The sequence below is a fragment of the Bombus vancouverensis genome, chromosome 13, assembly GCF_051014615.1.
Source record: "Bombus vancouverensis nearcticus chromosome 13, iyBomVanc1_principal, whole genome shotgun sequence".
Taxonomy (NCBI): Eukaryota; Metazoa; Arthropoda; class Insecta; order Hymenoptera; family Apidae; genus Bombus; species Bombus vancouverensis.
In genome coordinates this window covers 10,376,579-10,395,396 of record NC_134923.1, presented here as the reverse complement: position 1 = coordinate 10,395,396, position 18,818 = coordinate 10,376,579, and the positions used below count along the sequence as shown (strand labels likewise).

Below are 18,818 nucleotides of genomic sequence, written 5' to 3'. Positions count from 1 at the left end.
ACATATATGTGAATGATTAATATTTGTATAAATGTGTTTTATTGTAATTACGAAGATTCGTACCGAAAGTATGCATTTTTATTTACACTATATATTTGGTGTACTAAGAAGGTTAGTTCCTATGAACCATTTCGGTATCCGCCTCCTCGTTATTTTCCTCCGATAAGAACGACCATGTTGTAGTGTTTAGTTTTTTAGCGCGATTCTGCAACATGCCATACGCATATTGGTTTAAAAGAATTCCTTTAGGAAGTGCTACACCTTGAAATCTATACAGATTTTCCTGATCTGAAACTTGGTGGACAGCAGCAATTGTACAACGTCCTATCAATGAACTGTTTCCTATCATAGGTCCTTTACTAATATCTATATGATCACCGATTCTATACAAAGTAATTTTATTATTGTTACTGTTTGCAATTTCTGGTATTTGTGACATTTTAATAGGGTTATCTTGGAACATGTCAAGTGCTAAACTTTCTGAAATCTCTATCCTATCTATAGGCAATTCCTTGTTTATCAGCTTTACATATTGAGCAGATAATGCACGCATTTCTTCATTTGTAGGCTTCCAATCAACCAAATTAGCATACACATCATATATAAAACTACCTGATTTTATGACTGGTATTGGGAAGCTGTGTAAGTGAACTGTTATCTCTGGTTTAAAGGCCATATCTATAACAGCACCCAAAATAAAAGAACAAGTTCGCCAAAAGGCTGCGTTTACTATTTTGTTTTCTGGGCTAAGCAAATTTAAAAGCTTTAATTCACAATTTTGTAATAAAGGTCTGTTCATATCCCACGGTAACCCATCAACCATAGCGAGAGCAGACACTTTAGATACACCTTCAGAGATATGTTTTGCACAATCTGTGGGGGTTGATATACTTTTGTTCATAATAAGTGTTATGTCTTCTATAGGAGATATATATTTAACTTCTATCTTTTCAATTCGTCCCACAGTGCTTCTTTGTCTTTTCTTCTCCTCTTCAAATAACAAATTTCTTCTCTCTTTTGCTTCAGCTTTTGATAGTATACTTTTATATCTTGATTGTATGTTTGATGTTAAGCATAGATTTTTATAACTGAAATACACATAAAAGAAATTATATTAAAAATTATAATGGCAAAAGAAAATCGTAATTACATTAATCCATGAAAACCAACATTTTTTAATAATACCGGCTAAAATAGGTTACGTGCATACCGTTGAAACATGTTGAAATATATATATGATAAAAATTTCACACAACTAGTTTATTCTTCTCAAGACGGTGCCACATATATTATTAAGGTCGTGACTTTATTTTATTCGTTTTAATAGTTAATCATTTAAACAATGAATCAATCATTCATGACTGAAAATACAGAAATAGTAAAGAGAGATTATATATTTTATAACCTAATTATCTTATATATTTGTTTACCAAAACAATTTTGAGATTTATTCGTACACACAAAAAATAATTAACATAGAGCAGAGAATAATTTCATGCCCTTTTGTGTAAATTATCCTAATTTATCGAATGTAGCTGTAAATAAAACACTTCTTTCTGTTCAGTTACCTTTTCACAAGTTATTTATGTATATTAAATATTTTGTTAATAATATTTAACATATATTAAAATCATCACTCACATAAACAATTATATAAAGTTACATAAAATCTGTAATAATTTCTTTATAATTTATTAATAATCAACTACTTTAAGAAAAGATTTGCAAAAACGACCCATACTTCATCGTCGCGACGCACAAGGAGTATACACATGTGATTACATGTGAATTCCAACACTACCATAGTACAATCTGTATGTATGTAAAATATATTTTTAAATTATAAATTAAGTATTAATTATCGTTCCTGTCATATGGGAAACCACTATGCAAAATAAATACAACTATCTATAGTAATTAAGCAATTGATCATTATACATAGATAGTTGTTCTAATATCTATACAGAGTTTTTTTTATTTTTTTTTTATTTAGTTGTTTACATTCACAATTTGTCCGATTTGGACATTTGGTAGAATTTTTTGGCTGTTTGATTATCATGTGGGTGGCTACCCTCAGCGGGATACCATCTTCGTGTTTGTTAGGTTATATCCTTTGTGAATCTATACAGAGTGTGTTTGGTAATGGCGTAAATATGATTTGGACCGGAGAAGAGCCTATAAAGAACAGTAAAACAATTTATTTTCTAAGTAGTATTATGAAAATATGTTTTAGTGAATTCATTATTTCATGTTATATGTTTTATTCCCATAAATTTATAGATAAATAATCAACGAAAAATATAGTTTTCTCTTCTAATGATTCAGCTGGATCTGTATTTGCACGATGTTAATGTTTTGCCCAACGTGTGGCAATGTGCTCCGAGTAGAAGAAGCTGTGGCAGGATTGCGTTTCGCGTGTAACACGTGTCCATACATATTCAATATCGTGAGAAGAGTAAGCAGTCGTACGTATCCAAAATTAAAGGAGGTTGATGATGTATTAGGTGGAAGCGCAGCTTGGGAGAACGTCGACTCTACTGAAGAAAGATGTCCAAAGTGCTCTAATCCTAGAGCATATTTCATGCAAATTCAAACCAGATCTGCCGACGAGCCTATGACAACATTTTACAAATGTTGCAATCCTCAATGTGGTCACAACTGGCGCGAGTAAAGGTATTTTATAACCTCTACATACACATAATCATATACATAAAAGTTTTCTACAGTGTTCAAATATTTTTGTAATCCATTGTATTTGTGTATCATTAGCTCTAGAACAGACACTGCTATCACTAATTAATAAATTTTCCATTTTGAACATACAGTGCTATTTCTTACTGGGCGGAAAGAGAATGATTTCGTATGCAAAAGAAGTGGGTCCAATGAGTACTTTAATAAATTCAGCTCATGAAGAAGTGGAAGCACTAAAATGGCATGGTAATCATTGGATGTGCAAAGGAAAACGAACCATAGCAGTAGCTGTCGCATTATTACAGAAAAATGAAATTATAGCAGTTCCAACGGATACAATATATGGTCTTGCTTGTCTTGTATCAAGCACCAGTGCCATTGAAAAACTCTATGAAATTAAAGAACGCGAAGTAGATAAGCCATTATCTATTTGTGTTGGTAACTTGGAAGATATACAAACATGGGGCATTGTAGATCATGTACCAATTAGTTTGTTATCTTGGTTATTACCAGGACCATATACCATCATTCTCAAACGAACTCCTGCTTTAAATCCTGCTCTGAATCCTAATCATGACACGATAGGCATCAGAGTTCCACATCATAAATTTATAAGGCATGTAGCTGAAGTAGCAGGACCTTTAGCGTTAACAAGTGCTAATATAAGTAATGAACCCAGTTGTGTACATGCTTCGGAATTTGAAAACTTATGGAACAAATTAGGTGGAATATTTCATCAATGTAAAAAACCTGGTAAAAAGCATAACTATTTGAGACGTGGATCAACAATTATTGATTTAACCGAACCAGGACGTTACAGAATTATTCGTCATGGAATTGGGGCAAACTACGCTGTAAATATCTTTAAAAAATGCAATATATTTCCAATTAAATCTATCATTGTGTGATCTTAACCATTTGAATTTCAAACTTGAAATATTTATAAACTAATAGTATGTATATATTATAATATAAATGTATTTCATAAAAATAACAAATATGACGAGAGCTATTGGTTTTTCTTCGCAATCGATTAAGACAAGCGCTATCGCGCTGTTCGGGATTTTTCGACCCTGTTTTTTCAAAGACCTCTGTGACAAACGGTTAATGTTACCTATAGGTATAAATATAAGATATGAAATATAAAAAAATATATTTTGATTTTTATATATTTAAAATGATGAATAATGTAACAAAATTAAGGATGAGCACTTAAATTAAGTATTAAGTAAAAAATAAAATAATGGATAATATAGATGTTATACTTTATTTCTTGTAAAGTCTAATCATGTAGTATTATATTCAATGAGTGTTATGTGCATGCTTCTTAAGAACAATGATGTACTAGGAATTCAAACTTCAGTTTTTTATCCTTCATATTCAAAAAAAATAAAAGAAATATTCTCTTGTATCTGAAGTATGTTAAAGTTTCCTCCTTCGTTTTTTTTTTATTTACGTAGCTATTAATGTATACAAAGAATCCTCAAATCGAGAATTCCAATCTTATAAACAAATCCACAATATATGTGGCAATATATTAACAAGTATTAAGCAGTATTTTATATCCTGAGATACTGTTCTGATTAAACGTGTTAATAATTCGTCAGCGAGTATATCCTAACTGTTTTCTGTTTCTTAATAATATTGTATTGTCTCTTTGACAAGATATATATCACATAATATTGTTGTAAGGTATTGTTTCTTTCGCATATTAAATGTTAAACGCAATCAAGAGATAAGAATGGGTTCATTTTCATTTTAAATTAAATAAATAATTTACTTCCTTTTTAAAGCACTAGATTTCAGTAATGAACTAATGGACAAATCAGTCAAGATGATAACATTTTAAGATATTCTGCATATTATCATCCATGCAGTTCGTGTGTATCTTAAAATGCATATTATTACATTCGTTACAAATGTATTTAAATTCGTAAATTTTTAACAAACTCGTGACTATACAAGTCACTTGACAAATATAAATCGACAAAATGCATTCAAACGCGATTATGAAATCAGGACTACCACAACACAGTATAATATACGCGTGATTGTATTTCTTATACGTATTATCCGGTTATATCGATCGATTAGGCACGTTTAATGGCCTGTATATACGGCATTTTTCTATTTGAAGAATGAGAACTTATCATTTAAATTTCTAAAAATGTATTCATAACGTTCACTTATGCTTAACTAACGCACTCGTGTCTTGAAGTAGATACACATTCAAACAATAACCATTATTTAGGAAAACGAATCTTAACGCTTTTCTTTTATTCACAGAAATAGTAAAATAGTAAAAAATTCTATATTGAGAATTTTTTTATTCGCCGAACACCCGCACATGCGTGTCTTTATCACAATACTGCGTTGTCTTTACATTGAGTTTACATTCTAGGTAAACCCACTTATGTATAAGATTGGTATGTATATGTACTTTCGGTAAATAATTATTAAAATAGTGATCATATAAATAATTAAAGTAACTATACGTACACATACACATATACATACATGTGACGAACATACTCGACGTGTGTAATTGGCCCGCCGCTCTAATATCATCCAATTAAATTTTCTAAACATATCCTACAGAGCATCACGTGCCATCAAAATTAAGACAGTGTTCCACGATTACGCAATTCTAAATATACTTACGCACACATACACACGGTTCAATCACTTTACACATTTATATGATTAATATTATGTGAATATAATTATTCATCGTTAAGTTCTATTTCGCTTGCTTTTTTTTTAACGTATAATATTTGCTTTTTTCTGCTTACAACGTAAGTCAGTCTAATCTTCTTTCGTAGAAAACGTCCCTAAAGAACTTTTCTTACCTTCACTCTTAAAGATTCCTATCAAACTACTCCTTAATCTGGCATAAATCTCTTTGCGAACGGTCGCTGTAAACTTTGTCACTAGACAACCAATCGCCGCCGTAGCGAAGATTAAATTATAGAACAGTACTAGTTCAAAGTTACCAAGCCATTCGATACGACCGAAATCGCCGAGCAGATCAAAGTTTGTCATACCTGAAATAAAAGATACACGAACAGTAGAAAACCAATACAAAATTAATAATAAGCTTATTTATTTGGGTTCGTTCCTATTTGAAGGCCGGAGGTGAAAAACACAATGAGTCACATTTCTCATCTTTTAAAAGAAAATAATTTTTAGGATTAAATATATACTTTTGTCACTTTTTTAAATATTAAAAAAGTGTTAATGAGATTAATTATATGTAAACTAATTAACTGAGTTATCATATTTTTCCGGTGTGGTTTTCACTTATTAAATGGGGGTATATTTACCTAATATTCGAGATAACAGTGGCAACGCTGAACTCAGTACAAGAAGAAGACCGCAATTTGCGATAAGGTGAGTAAGTGGCATGGAATGAAGTCGTGGTCGAAAGCTCTTTACACCAGGAAGTGTATATAAACCTATTGCGCTCGTAGCAGCTAGATACAAAATTACTGCTACTTCAATTGTTGCTCCAATGGGACCTAGTTTCGACAACGAGCTGATCCCCAGAGTGAATTGCTAAACATTTATTAAATGTATCAATTTTTCTCAAAAAGCAATTCAATAAACGAAGTTCGCTTATTTCAATTTATATCTAATTTATATACTAACCCTTGTACTCAAAGGCAGTGCTTTAATACCAATAAGCAGTTCTAAGGTATTTTGAACTGCTAGCAAAGCTGTAGCAGTGGAAAGTATAAGTAACGCCAGCATTGCCAAAGGGTATAACAAAGTTCTTCGAACCCACCAGGTTCGCCTTTGCTGATCCAAAATACTTCTATGTTTCTGAATATCTTCCAAACGCTGAGCCAATCCTCGCTGGAGAGCACCGTTCCTTAAGCACATCAAGCTCGGATTTACATTAAGAAACTCGTCATCTTCGAGCACTAAACCACAAGTTGGTATTGACATAGGCACTGGCGAAACGTATGATTTTCCGGTTGCTTTCGCGTGTTGCAGTCTGTGTATATAATAAGGTTTTTATGAAATGATTATAGACGTGTTCATGAATTTGCGGATGATGGGAGTAGAAACCGATACCTCACCTTCTACGAATACAATCTTCCTCTAACCTGTACGCGAAGAATTCTTCATCTAAATTCTTTAGGAACTGCGGTTTTACGAGAAACGAACCAACTACTCCGAATAATCGTACAAATCCCATTGGTGTACATACTGCAAATTATACTTTTACTATTGTATTACTTTGATATAGGTAATAATGATATATATATATATATATATATACGTAATTATTTGGTCATACTTACGCAATAACATAACAACTCCAACAAAAGAAACGCAAGAATAAAGAAAAGGTAAATAGTAACTCGATAAATCTGGAAAGTTAAGTTGATGATAATTTTTGTATATCTATGTCTTAACAAATTTTGTACTTACTGAGCAACGTATGAAGACTTGATTTTTTACGATCTATGAGTGCTGATAGAACATATGTCATTCCTAACACAAGTGTTCCTAATAGACAAAGGACTGTCACAGTTTCATAAACTCTAGCCATTACGCCCTGCAATGGAAAAATTATTTTTTTTTTAAAGTATTCGATATATCAGGATTAATTTTTTTATCTTACCTTTTTGTAGCCAACAAATCCTTCTGACTCCGTGAACAAGTATGCGAACGGTAAAAATACGAAGAGAGATAAATTTGAAAAGAGAAACACAAGATTCCATAGACCTGATTGTTAAATAAAACCCAATTACAATTATTTTACATAAAAAACGATGAGTGTTTCTTTTTTTTTTTAGATATTTAAATATTAAAAAAACAAAATACACGTAACATTTAAGAAAAAGTATAAAACAATCATACGATATGAACATAATCAATGATAATAATAATAATATACATGTACAGTCAATAAAAAATAAATATAAATAAATATATTGATATTATAAATATTGCTCATTAACATTAGACGAGTATCCTGTATTTCTGTAAAACATTAATTTGTAATATTATGCAATGTTGAAATATTAAAAAAAAGAAATTCCCTCTATGTTTTCCAAAAGTTTGAAAAATTAATTAAACGAAACAAGAAGTTTAATTTTTATAACTGACTCGTATACCTTGAATAAGTGAACTATTGAGCCACTTGACATAATAGCTGTTCGGATACAAAATCAGCACTTCGTTGCTTGCAATTGAAACCGGAAGCAGCAAGGTTGCTCCAACGGAAACCGCCAGGGCAACGGTACATAACCAAAGACTGATCTTGTAGACCGTCGCTTCATCTTCATCCACGGAAAAATAATCTTCGCGGTCTCTTCGTCGAAATTTCGCGATTAACGCGTAACTTGAGACGTAGAGGACTAAGAACAGAAGGAAGAATATCTGAAACAGCCATAGAATGTCTTCTCTTTACATTTTTATACATTAAGAAAAATTAATTAACGTACGAGTATGATTTCTTTGAACATATTATATTCTTAATTATATTCACATTGTATTGAACTCATTGTATTCTTCTATTTTCTGAATAATTTTTTTTAATATATATTTATTAAAATTACAGTCAATTCTCGCGTTGAGAATTTTCAGTAATTTTTCTGGCGTGGCGCAGTGACATGGCTGATTATTTATAATAAGTTAATACTTATTATTTCTAAATAATAAAAATGATTTCATCGATTTATCAATATATGTACATACACATAGAAAGTCGTCCTTAGTAAACGGTATGTATATCACGTGACTGTCTTTGATACAGAAAATGTTCAAATATAAAAGAGCAATTAATTTGATAAATTCTGTAGAACTATCTTCTGTATGATTATCATGACAAGATGGCCACATCTTAACAGATTAAACGATATAAAAACACTCGACATTACATCATTATGATAATAGTTATTATAACACGTTATTCAGTGTATTTATTGACCGTATACAAAATACACGGTTTGCATTGAACTGAATTATCTCAAAAAAGAAAAGTAGTATACTAACTCAAAAATTCTTCGATGCGTGTCTTTGAATGAACATTGCATTTGTGTGCAACTCATGTGGCGTAACGACGTGAATCAATTTTCTAGTGTACACGGAATCACTTTGGTAACGACCATGGAAACCGGCGCTACGTGTTATTTAAGAATCGCGGTCGATCGAACTGTGAAATATTAATAACGACATTCCACTTCACTAAACTCTTCTCAACTATTGTTCAAGTTTCTACAAAGTTTAAACCTTTGATATTTAGACATTGTTATCACGTCGTGACATAAATTCTAGTTCCGATTCGATAAGGATAAATTATACTTCCGTATGAATATTTCATTTCAATTCCAGCATAGTTCTATATGAAAATTTCATTTCTATTCCAACTTTAGTCTCAACTCTTCAGGGATCAGTAAATATGTATAATATCCCGATATTTTACATTTGTCACGGTGTTAGATAAGGTGTAAATAATTGTGTGTGTGTGAATAATTAACACGTAATTGGCACTATGACGAAAATATACGGGAATAATACGCTGGAAAGATTAAAGACAATATTTCAAAATCAGCTTTATTTGTATGGCGTAATGTTCCATTAATTAAATCTTCCCGTTCCTACTTTTAAAAAATAATTACAATAAAGCGTAATCTAAAGTAATTAAAATTTCATTAAGGTGCCCATGGTGTTCATTAATACCAAAATTTCATTAAGGTACCACTACTGTAAAATTAAGAAATCGTGCCAATTAGGGATTAAATGATTACGTTAAAAAAAATTGTAAATGTTACGACTAGATAATCGACGCCACGAACTGATCGATCTCCTGTTTCAGTTAGGATAATAGAGGCGATTGAATAACTATAACACTGAGTTTAACAGGTTATAATATATGCTTTATTCCAACAACTGGTCTTGCCAAGAATATAAATGTTCGGAGAGACTCGCATGGTAAGTTACGATGTCGAATTGTAATGTCGTTTATAATAAGTTTAGAAGCGTTCGACTAGAATAATTACTAGCAAGACCACGATGTTAATCGTAATAGGAGTGACTTGCAAGTAGTGAGTTACAGTATCGCGAGAGATATAAATCGCAAGCAAGATGAGAACCGAGAGATGTGTTCAGCGATTTAGCGACTTGGCAACTGGTAAAAAGATGTTGACCGATCTAAGAGTTTTTTTTTTTATTTGAATTTTTACAATTTGTCCAGTAGGACATTTGGTAAAATGTTGTAGCTGTATACTAATATAACACGTGGGTGGCTACCCCCAGCGGGGTACCATCATCGTGTTTGTTAGGTTATGTCCTTTGTGAGATCTGTTGGGTGTTTCCTTTTTAATCTTCTTTTTATGCTTGATGTGTCGACCGTTTCCGTTGTAAGCCGTAGCTTTCTCCGTACTTCTTGTACTTTTGTTAATCTCCTCTTTGACCGTTGGTATTCCCAGGTCTTTCCGAATGTCCTCGTTTCTAACGTACCATGGCGCGTTTACTATTGTTCTGAGTATTTTAGATTGCGGTGCCTCTATTTTTGTTATATGGCTCATTGCTGCTGTTCCCCATAGTGGTATTCCGTACGTCCAGATTGGTTTTATGATCGTTTTGTATATTTTTTGGAAAATGAGGGTAACGGTTATTGTCTCTAATTGGATAGGAAGAAGGTTGGTGAGCAAGGAGGGATCCTAGCCGTCCTCGAGAGAAAGTTGCTAGCAGGAGATACCGAACGTGGTAATAACCAAATTTGGTAATAACCAATACATTTAAGGAACTTAATTTTCTGATGAAAATGCCAAGATTTATGGTGGGTCCTTAAGACTGTGGCGGCACTTGACAGTAAACTTCTCAACAGTTTACGTCGCGTGACGTACGACACAAAGACCCTATACCTGCGGACAAGATGATTGTCAGATGTAAATGCCAAGATTTATGGTGGGTCCTTAAGACTGTGGCGGCACTTGACAGTAAACTTCTCAACAGTTTACGTCGCGTGACGTACGACACAAAGACCCTATATCTGCGGACAAGATGATTGTCAAATGTCGATACATTCGTACCGAATATTTCCAGCTAGCCTAAGGACCGCTATAAATCTTAGGATTTATTTTAGCTAAGGTCCTCCAAAGAGACAGTCTTTGTTTATCAGTCTGGAAGTCGACCACCTACCACGGGGTCACACGAGAAATCTGCTATCTCTCACGTACGATGCTTCCCGCTAGCAATACCCTCTCAAGGGCAGCTAGCATCCTTTTCCAACGACCAACACGAATTAGCCAATAAACATTAACGTACATTTCCCTCACTTTCCGAACCAAAGCTTTTCTCAACGAATCCGATGCCTTCGCATCCTTAGACACATCCCAACGCAGTCTTCCTCCGCAGCAGCATCGCGACAAAGTCAGTCTAATACCGCGAGTCAACATACCACGATCGTTATACTTACACGGTTCGAGTCGAATAATTATCTAAGCTCTCGACATCTCGCGCAATCATTGTCCGCACTCGCAGCGCATCTCGAATCGTAGCCATCCAAGCTCTAACTTATAACCGCGCATTTGCGAACCGAATATAATCGCGAGTCCTGCGTCAAATGTACTCATTGACATTACAGTGAATAAACATTTATCGTTCAATAAATCTGAGTTTTCCTTCCGACCCTATCACGACATATCACCTCAAGACTATTGAGGGTATGCAATAAGGGTGTATAGAAATCTGGCTCTCCAAGATCCTTAATAGATGCACCTTGGTATATTACCAACGAAATAATACATCGCGACCTTAAGACACCTACAGTTAAAGAAGAAATATCCAAATTCAGTAAGAGATATAACATAAGAATTAACAACCACCAAAACCCACTAGTTACTCAATTACTTGACACGATGGACCAGATCCGCAGGCTAAAAAGACACTACCCTCTAGATTTAAACATTAGATTCAGCTAGAATCAAACATACAATAATCACTTATTATACGCGTTATAGTAGCACGCCAGAATAATTTGCTTATAATTCTCAATGAGAATTGATTGTAAAATTCTTCCAAATAAAAAAAAGAAAATCTTGCCCGCGGCGTGGGACCTGGTTTGTGTAGAGAGTCACATGTAACAGTGGATAAGATTGATAATTATGTATTTACGCTTTTAGAATGTCGGATTTAGTCCCTACAAAGTGCAAAATAGAAAATACAGACATATAGCGCATAGGATAATGCACAGTATGTAGTAAATAATAGCCACTGTTGTGATAAACGCCATACTGGCGTGCCAGAAAGAGAAAATTGATCAAGTAAATTAATACACAAGTGCAAGCATAAACATTATAAAGAAAAAATGACCTTCGACCACGTTACAATGTTACACCTGTTTCATCGTACTTTTCTTCATATTCTAATAGACATTCATGCGCTTCGACGGTGTTTTATCACGCGTTAGGTTTCACATTGTATTCGACAGAGACAATGGGTCTTTTGATCTTAAACATTGATTACAAAATCGATCATTTACAGACGAGATAATACTCGATGCACGATATGATAGAGTGAGAATTACATTTACATAAGGAAAAATTATTGTCTCCTGACATGATAGAATGATGTGGAAATCAGCTATGGAACGTTCGAAGTTAAAAATAAATACCGAGATCAGCTGTAGCTTTACAAGTGTAACCGTGACGAAACGACGAGCTGGACACATTCGATGACGTCAATGTTAGATTGTATTTTGCGAACGTCGAAAGATCTATTACCCTTCACAGTTACGTAATACTTACGTACAAATAGGAATTTATAGGTTGTAGGAAGAAATAATCCATAAGTCGATAGAATTTTGTAAGAAGGATCATGGATCGATAAAAGTTTCAATCAAGAACTGAATTTGAACGTTATTCGCCTAAAACTGTTCTACCATTCGAATTATCCAAATGATATACACAACATACCAGCTGTCGCCGTTCTACATACAAATATTTCGCAAATTGCTACCGCCTAAGATCGCAGTAATTTTATTGCAATACAAATAGTAGCAGAGATATAAACTGGTTGTTTCGCGAATTTTAAGGGACAGACCATTACATTAGCCGGAACTTCCGGTATAATACGCTTCCGCGTGTCCCTCTTGGTTATTGAGCACGCTAGCATTAATTTTCCATTCTCTCCTTTCCCCCCTGGTGTGTTACGTAATAAGTGGATAACGTTTCCTTTTAAACAATACGTGAACAGTGCACACGCTGTTATAGGAGTAATGCCGAATCGATATCAGGGTTGTTATTAACCAACGTCGATTGTACATCGATAAGTTATCGATCATAAATTTATCGATAAAAATGTTGAACTACTCCGTTTGAATTGATGAAGGTATTAGAGAGGATACCCTTGATCGCTTGAACTGATATTTATGTATCTATGGGAAGTTTAAATGTACAGAAAATATAGGAAATGTTCAAAGTGCTCGTTATACTTAGAAAATTAAACAAATTTTTAATTCGGTTTATGAAAATATAAATTTGTATAAATATTTAATTTACTTATAATATTATGGTTAAGTAATAAATAGTAATATACAGGGTGGTTGGTAACTGGTGGTACAAGCGGAAAGGGGGTGATTCTACGCGAAAAAAGAAGTCGAAAATATAGAATAAAAATTTTTCGTTCGAGGCTTTGTTTTCGAGAAAATCGACTTTGAACTTTCGCTGGGTACGCGTGCGGTACGTTATAACGGATCTTACTGTAGATCGTTGTCTCGATGGAAAAATTAAAAAGAAATTTTTATTCTATATTTTCGACTTCTTTTTTCGCGTAGAATCGCCCCCTTTCCGCATGTATCACCAGTTACCAAAGGACATAACCTAGCAAACACGATGATGGTACCCCGCTGGGGGTAGTCACCCACGTGTTATATTAGTATACCGCTATAATATTTTACCAAATGTCCTACTGGACAAATTGTAAAAATTTAAATAAATAAATAAAAAAAAACCAGTTACCAACCACCCTGTATATTACTATTTATTACTTAACCATAATATTGTAAGTAAATTAATATATTTCACGTTGACTATGTTATTTTATTGAAAATTTGCCCTATTTTCGAAAACATAAGTTATCCGTGAACAGAAACAAATATCAATTATTTCAACGAAGATTGCATAAATAAAAATAAATTTCAAACTATTTTTATACTAACCTATCAAGTGTAATGTTAGGTTAGGTACTGTTGATTGATTTACCGATATATTGTTTTAGGTTATCAAGTATCACGATGCTCATGATCAAGCGAGGATTACGTTGAAAGTCAAACGGGCCAGAAAATAATCGCTAATACATAGTATGTATATACCTATGGTACATTGACCTTTTCTAAGAATAAAACCGCTTTCTCATTTACGTCTATGTATTTATTTTTACATTTATGTACCAGCTCTTATTTTTGTATTTTATGTTTCGTTTTGATATACTGTCAGCATTATATACATGCGTGTCCGCTAGAATATACGACAGTAAACAAAATTGAGCAAAATTAGTTCAAAATTACAGTTATGCGCGCAACAAACAAATATAGTTTGATGTTTTCATCTAAAAGTTATTTACACAGTGAAAAAAGAATGATATAACTTCGTATTCACATTTCACATTTAAGCCAAACAGCATCTAACGGAACATAAAAAGATGAAAAGAAAACTGCACAACATATTTAATTTAAGAAAGGAGAAAATGGAGATGCATGATTATAATTATTTTGATTAATGCTGTACCTAAGCTTCTCAGTTGGCAGAGTTTATTCGAAAGCTGAGAATAGTAATAGTTCAAACAAGAAACATTTAAATATTTGTGAAATCTTATTTGAACTTCATTTAGAAACACCAATGTACTCGAGAAGTAATTTTCATAAATATTATCGGTCAGCACTCGGTAATAACGATAACTTTTGCGATTGATAGTTTTCTTGAGTTATCAATATTTATTAACGACGTCGCAGCTAACGGCATCTTAAGTTCAATATCCATGAAAGAGAAAGAGAAAAAGAGATGGAGAGAGAGGGGGGAGAGAGGGAGCGTAAAAACGGAATGCACGATGAGGATGTACATTTTTGAGAACTTGCCCTTACAAAATAAACACGACACTACATAATAACAATAATATAATCAAAGGGAAAATATAGTAGCTGATATAAATTAGCTTGATACGTTTCAATTACCTAACAGTTCAAATAGAGTTTGGCAGTTCAATTTCTCGCTATTGCATTCGCTATTGCTAATGCTATTGCATTAGTTCGAAATTAAGTGCTCACTGATAAATGAAACAGATCTAAAGATTTTATTCCTTCGACATCAAACGTAGCGTAAGTACGTCAAACAAATATGATAATATATCAGCTTGAAATAAAACATAACAAAGAAAGATAAAATTATATCGTTTCAGAACGGTAATATACGTGTATTTGCAACGTAGATGCAACGTATTTTTAGCTTCTTATAGACCAAAAACATAGTGGACATTTTTAACAGAAAAGGAGTTTCTATGTATGGTGTGCTAGCCATTATGGCGATCCTTTTTGTCACGGTTATTTACCCTTTGGCAGAAACGACGAATGTAGAAATGGCAAAACCTAATACTTTCAAGAATGTCCCAAATTTACAACTTGTACAGTTAGCAAATAAGATATTGATCTCCATTAGTGGGCCCTCTATTGCTGTGCACAATGTACTTATAACAAATAAAAAGAAATATGAAAGGATAAATAGAAAGGAAAGATTCTTCTTAAATGAAATTATATTATAAAATATATGAACGAAAGTATTAAATTTCTTACTTGTTAAAATTTACTAAATAAAAGATTTTATTTAATAAATATTTAGTTAGTATTTTCATTTCAAGTTAAAGATAAATGGAGCAAAGTATTTGTTTAAATTAAATTATATCGTTTATTAAAATATAGATTAGAATAGATAGATTATACATTCGGATTAAATAGAGAATATACATTAATATCTTTTCAAGTATCAGTAAAAACGCTTGCAACCATAAATAATATTAAAATTGTAATTTTTATATTAGAACATATGGTATATTTTCCAAGTGTTAAAATAGAAAAAGGGTCTATATTAGACTTTTAATGGAGTTTTTCGAATATCTTATCAAGAACGCCAAGGATGCTTATATATTTAACTGAAGTGAGCAAGTGAGTCAATCAATGGCACATTAATGGAGGTTATCCTAGTATCCTAGAAAGTATCGAATGGTTTGCGAGTAGATCGTGCAACTATGTTCAAATGGGACAAACGTGATCGTTGAAGCAGTTGAAGAAGCTGCACAGTCGGTTGGAAACTGCTTTTTTTTATCAGCCAAGGTGGAAGGAAAAACCGGTCAGAGATCAGAAATAATGCGTGGTCAACGACTCGGCGGGAAAGTATAGAGAAAGAATTTATCGCGAAGAATGTATTTCCACAACATTCCTTCGTGCATTGACTAGAGATGATCATCCAATTATGTGTATTAAACAAAGAGTATAGAGTCAAGGGCAGACGGCAGACATACTAGGGATAGTCCGTGCAACATCTATACATAGCCATAGACGAAACCTTTCGGTACAATGTACATATAATGATTGACGAAAGTATTTAGAAAGTACATATGTATATAGAAAACTTTCATGTATATATTGTGTGCGTTATATAAAACATTTTACAATTTTATTAGCGTTCTAATGAGACACAACTGCTAATTTTATTATATTAATCAAATTTGAAACCAACCTGAAAATATAGAAGTTAGTGCACTTAAGTATATGCAATAAATGTTAAAATAAGTGTTAAGTGTTGAGGCTTATTATCATAATATAATACGTTTAAACACATTTGTAATTTCTACGAAATATAAACATATGTTTTATGTTTTACGAATGTAATCGTGATAATAGAATCTCGTTACAACGCTAATAAAATTTGTAGTATAAATATGTATATTTCATATAAAACACATGATATACTCATCAAAAATTTCCTCTAGTATTTTCGTCAGCAACTGTACTTTGCGATTCTTGTCGTGACAATGAGCACGTAATGTCTTTAGATGTTTATCTTAATCGGTTAGAAAAACCTACGACTGCACTGTATTAACGGATTTACGGAATCATCTTGGCAACTGTACAACTTTAATTTTTCATGGAAAAATTGATAAATAAACATGCCAAAGTCCTTGTAAAATGCAAACTGATGCGCAAAACGCATTAGAAAAATGATACTTGCGCGATTAATGAGTGTTAGTAAAAGAAGCTATTAGAAACTAAATATGACAAAAGAAAACATCACTTTTATGCAAATATACATAGTAATCTTAATACCAACACAATAAACATGCGTATGTAGTAATATTTTTAAAAAAATTTTTGGATATTAGAGATATTAATTAAATAGTGAGGTCTTACAGTTATTTTTCTTTCTTACAACAGAAGTCTTCTATCAGCTAAAATATAGGTGATGTATGTGTACCGTGTGTATACGTGACTAATTTCTTTGATTTTGTTTCTTCCTTTATACTTTCGTGTATCTAAGCAAATTGCTTTAAATTTCGATATAAAAAAACAAGTTACAACATCAACGTATCACATCAATTCATTACTTTATTCTTAGAAATATTTGATAAAATCACATTAATACCAATATATATATTTAATTTCTATTTCTTTTCTTAAACTAAACAAAAAATATTAATATTACATTGTATTTATCCTGACTTTCTTTTTCTCTTTTTATGCTTTACAGGATGTACAATTATAAAATATAAAAAGAGAGTTTTATTCAGATGGGAAGACGAAAGGTTAGGATTTATTATATCACTTCTAATTTTACTTTCGTACGTTAAAATATTGGTTATCGAAAGAAATATTGAATTTAATCGCGGGGAACGTGGCGATTTCCTATTTGCAGGAACGTCCCAAGAAACTTCAAGAACCCTCCATTTTGATGGGAGGTCAATAAACAAGGGGCTTAATATGGCTAAAAACATCTATGATTTTTACTTACAATATTCTCCCGTACTGTATTATGAAATAGTTGTTCTCTAATATCCGCTTCATCTTCCATTTTCACCTATTTGTCAGTGAATTTCTTTTGGCTGGACGTACTGTTGTCAGCAGCAGCAGCGACATTTTTTTATATCGATAATCTTCTCGTGTAACACACCATGCCCAGATTTTCACGACTGACATAGAACGTACTCCTGTCTTAAGGCAAAAGCTTCTGCTCTTTCACGAATTAAAGGCAGAAAGCTATCGTTGCCATCTCTTTATGAAATAGATCACATTTCCTATCTGGTATCAAAAGGCACAACACCAATCCTGGTCTATGGCTGGCAGCCTACTAAATACGATGCGTCGTTTCTGCTTCAATCGTAACCTGACATCTATATATACATGTGCTTCGGCCGTCCTCGCGTGTTATACGCAACAACGATACTTACCGACCGTTTTCTAGTTCCACCGTTCCTAGTTTTATTTTGCAGATCAGATTCAAATTTTTTACCGACGATTAACCTATTGACAAGTCTGTTATTAAAAACGGAACAGTGAAATATTATATAAAAGTTAACTAATTACATACAATGAAAAACGTGTATTCTTATAGATTACTTTATTAAGATACAAAAAATGTATTTGAATAATAGATACCTATTGATAATCTACAGAATTACTGTACGAATCAAAGATACACAAAATTTCTATAATTATAAAAAAAAATAATTTGTAGAAATTAGAATATTTTATGTTTCTATCAAAAACTATTTTTTATGGTGGAGATATAAAGTACTTTAATTTCCTCAAATTATCTTTTTCGTAGATTTCTATTTTAGTACATTTTCTATAGCTTGACAAAACGATAACTTACTTTATTTACGTTTTGTAATAATGTTGTGTTTGTGCAACTTTAAATATTGCATTTTGTGTGCAATATTATGCATGGTCCTTAAAGTAGTAAATATAAACTTATATTAAAGCAAGCTTGTATTAAAGTAATACAATTTTTATTACAACATACTTATAAAAATTTACTTTATAAGAAATCATTCAAATTTGTAAAAATTGTACTGTTGTAAATTTATTGTGAACTTCGGAAGATATTGAATTTGACTAGCGTAAT

General features: G+C 32.4%; 4 protein-coding genes and 1 long non-coding RNA gene across 12 annotated transcripts; 3 read left to right on the top strand and 2 right to left on the bottom strand.

Annotated features, from left to right (window-relative positions):
- Positions 1-9: 9 nt before the first annotated feature.
- On the bottom strand, positions 10-1,779 carry mRpL39 (mitochondrial ribosomal protein L39). Of its 3 annotated transcripts, none has more exons than XM_033339284.2 (3): positions 1,642-1,779; positions 1,211-1,361; positions 10-1,088 (listed from the first exon to the last, which is right to left on the bottom strand). In XM_033339284.2, exons 2-3 carry the CDS (start codon positions 1,219-1,221, stop codon positions 113-115), a joined length of 987 nt encoding a protein of 328 aa, XP_033195175.1. In that variant the 5' UTR covers positions 1,222-1,361; positions 1,642-1,779; the 3' UTR covers positions 10-112. The 3 variants fall into 3 exon arrangements, with proteins under 3 accessions (XP_033195175.1, XP_076479759.1, XP_033195167.1); XM_076623644.1 differs by having other exon boundaries at positions 1,742-1,759; XM_033339276.2 differs by having other exon boundaries at positions 1,569-1,709.
- Polr3K (RNA polymerase III subunit K) lies at positions 1,732-2,671 on the top strand. 5 transcript variants are annotated; one of them, XM_076623646.1, is made up of 2 exons: positions 1,732-1,818; positions 2,326-2,671. In XM_076623646.1, the coding sequence occupies exon 2, from the start codon at positions 2,345-2,347 to the stop codon at positions 2,669-2,671; it is 327 nt and encodes a 108-aa protein (XP_076479761.1). In that variant the 5' UTR covers positions 1,732-1,818; positions 2,326-2,344. The 5 variants fall into 5 exon arrangements, with proteins under 5 accessions (XP_076479761.1, XP_076479762.1, XP_033195226.1 ...); XM_076623647.1 differs by having other exon boundaries at positions 1,735-1,814; XM_033339335.2 differs by lacking the exon at positions 1,732-1,818 and adding an exon at positions 2,066-2,187.
- On the top strand, positions 2,533-3,944 carry Tcs1 (Threonyl-carbamoyl synthesis 1). The gene is made up of 2 exons (XM_033339295.2): positions 2,533-2,673; positions 2,826-3,944. Exons 1-2 carry the CDS (start codon positions 2,632-2,634, stop codon positions 3,597-3,599), a joined length of 816 nt encoding a protein of 271 aa, XP_033195186.1. The 5' UTR covers positions 2,533-2,631; the 3' UTR covers positions 3,600-3,944.
- On the bottom strand, positions 3,940-18,059 carry lili (LMBR1-like protein lilipod). Of its 2 annotated transcripts, none has more exons than XM_076623640.1 (9): positions 17,706-18,059; positions 7,818-8,082; positions 7,322-7,344; positions 7,129-7,255; positions 6,999-7,067; positions 6,774-6,903; positions 6,340-6,688; positions 6,015-6,246; positions 3,940-5,735 (listed from the first exon to the last, which is right to left on the bottom strand). In XM_076623640.1, exons 1-9 carry the CDS (start codon positions 17,763-17,765, stop codon positions 5,497-5,499), a joined length of 1,494 nt encoding a protein of 497 aa, XP_076479755.1. In that variant the 5' UTR covers positions 17,766-18,059; the 3' UTR covers positions 3,940-5,496. The 2 variants fall into 2 exon arrangements, with proteins under 2 accessions (XP_076479755.1, XP_033195105.1); XM_033339214.2 differs by having other exon boundaries at positions 7,322-7,425; positions 17,706-18,058.
- Positions 10,758-14,067, top strand: LOC143303528 (uncharacterized). The gene is made up of 2 exons (XR_013059921.1): positions 10,758-11,502; positions 13,927-14,067. It is a non-coding gene; the product is annotated as an uncharacterized LOC143303528 (long non-coding RNA).
- Positions 18,060-18,818: the final 759 nt, after the last annotated feature.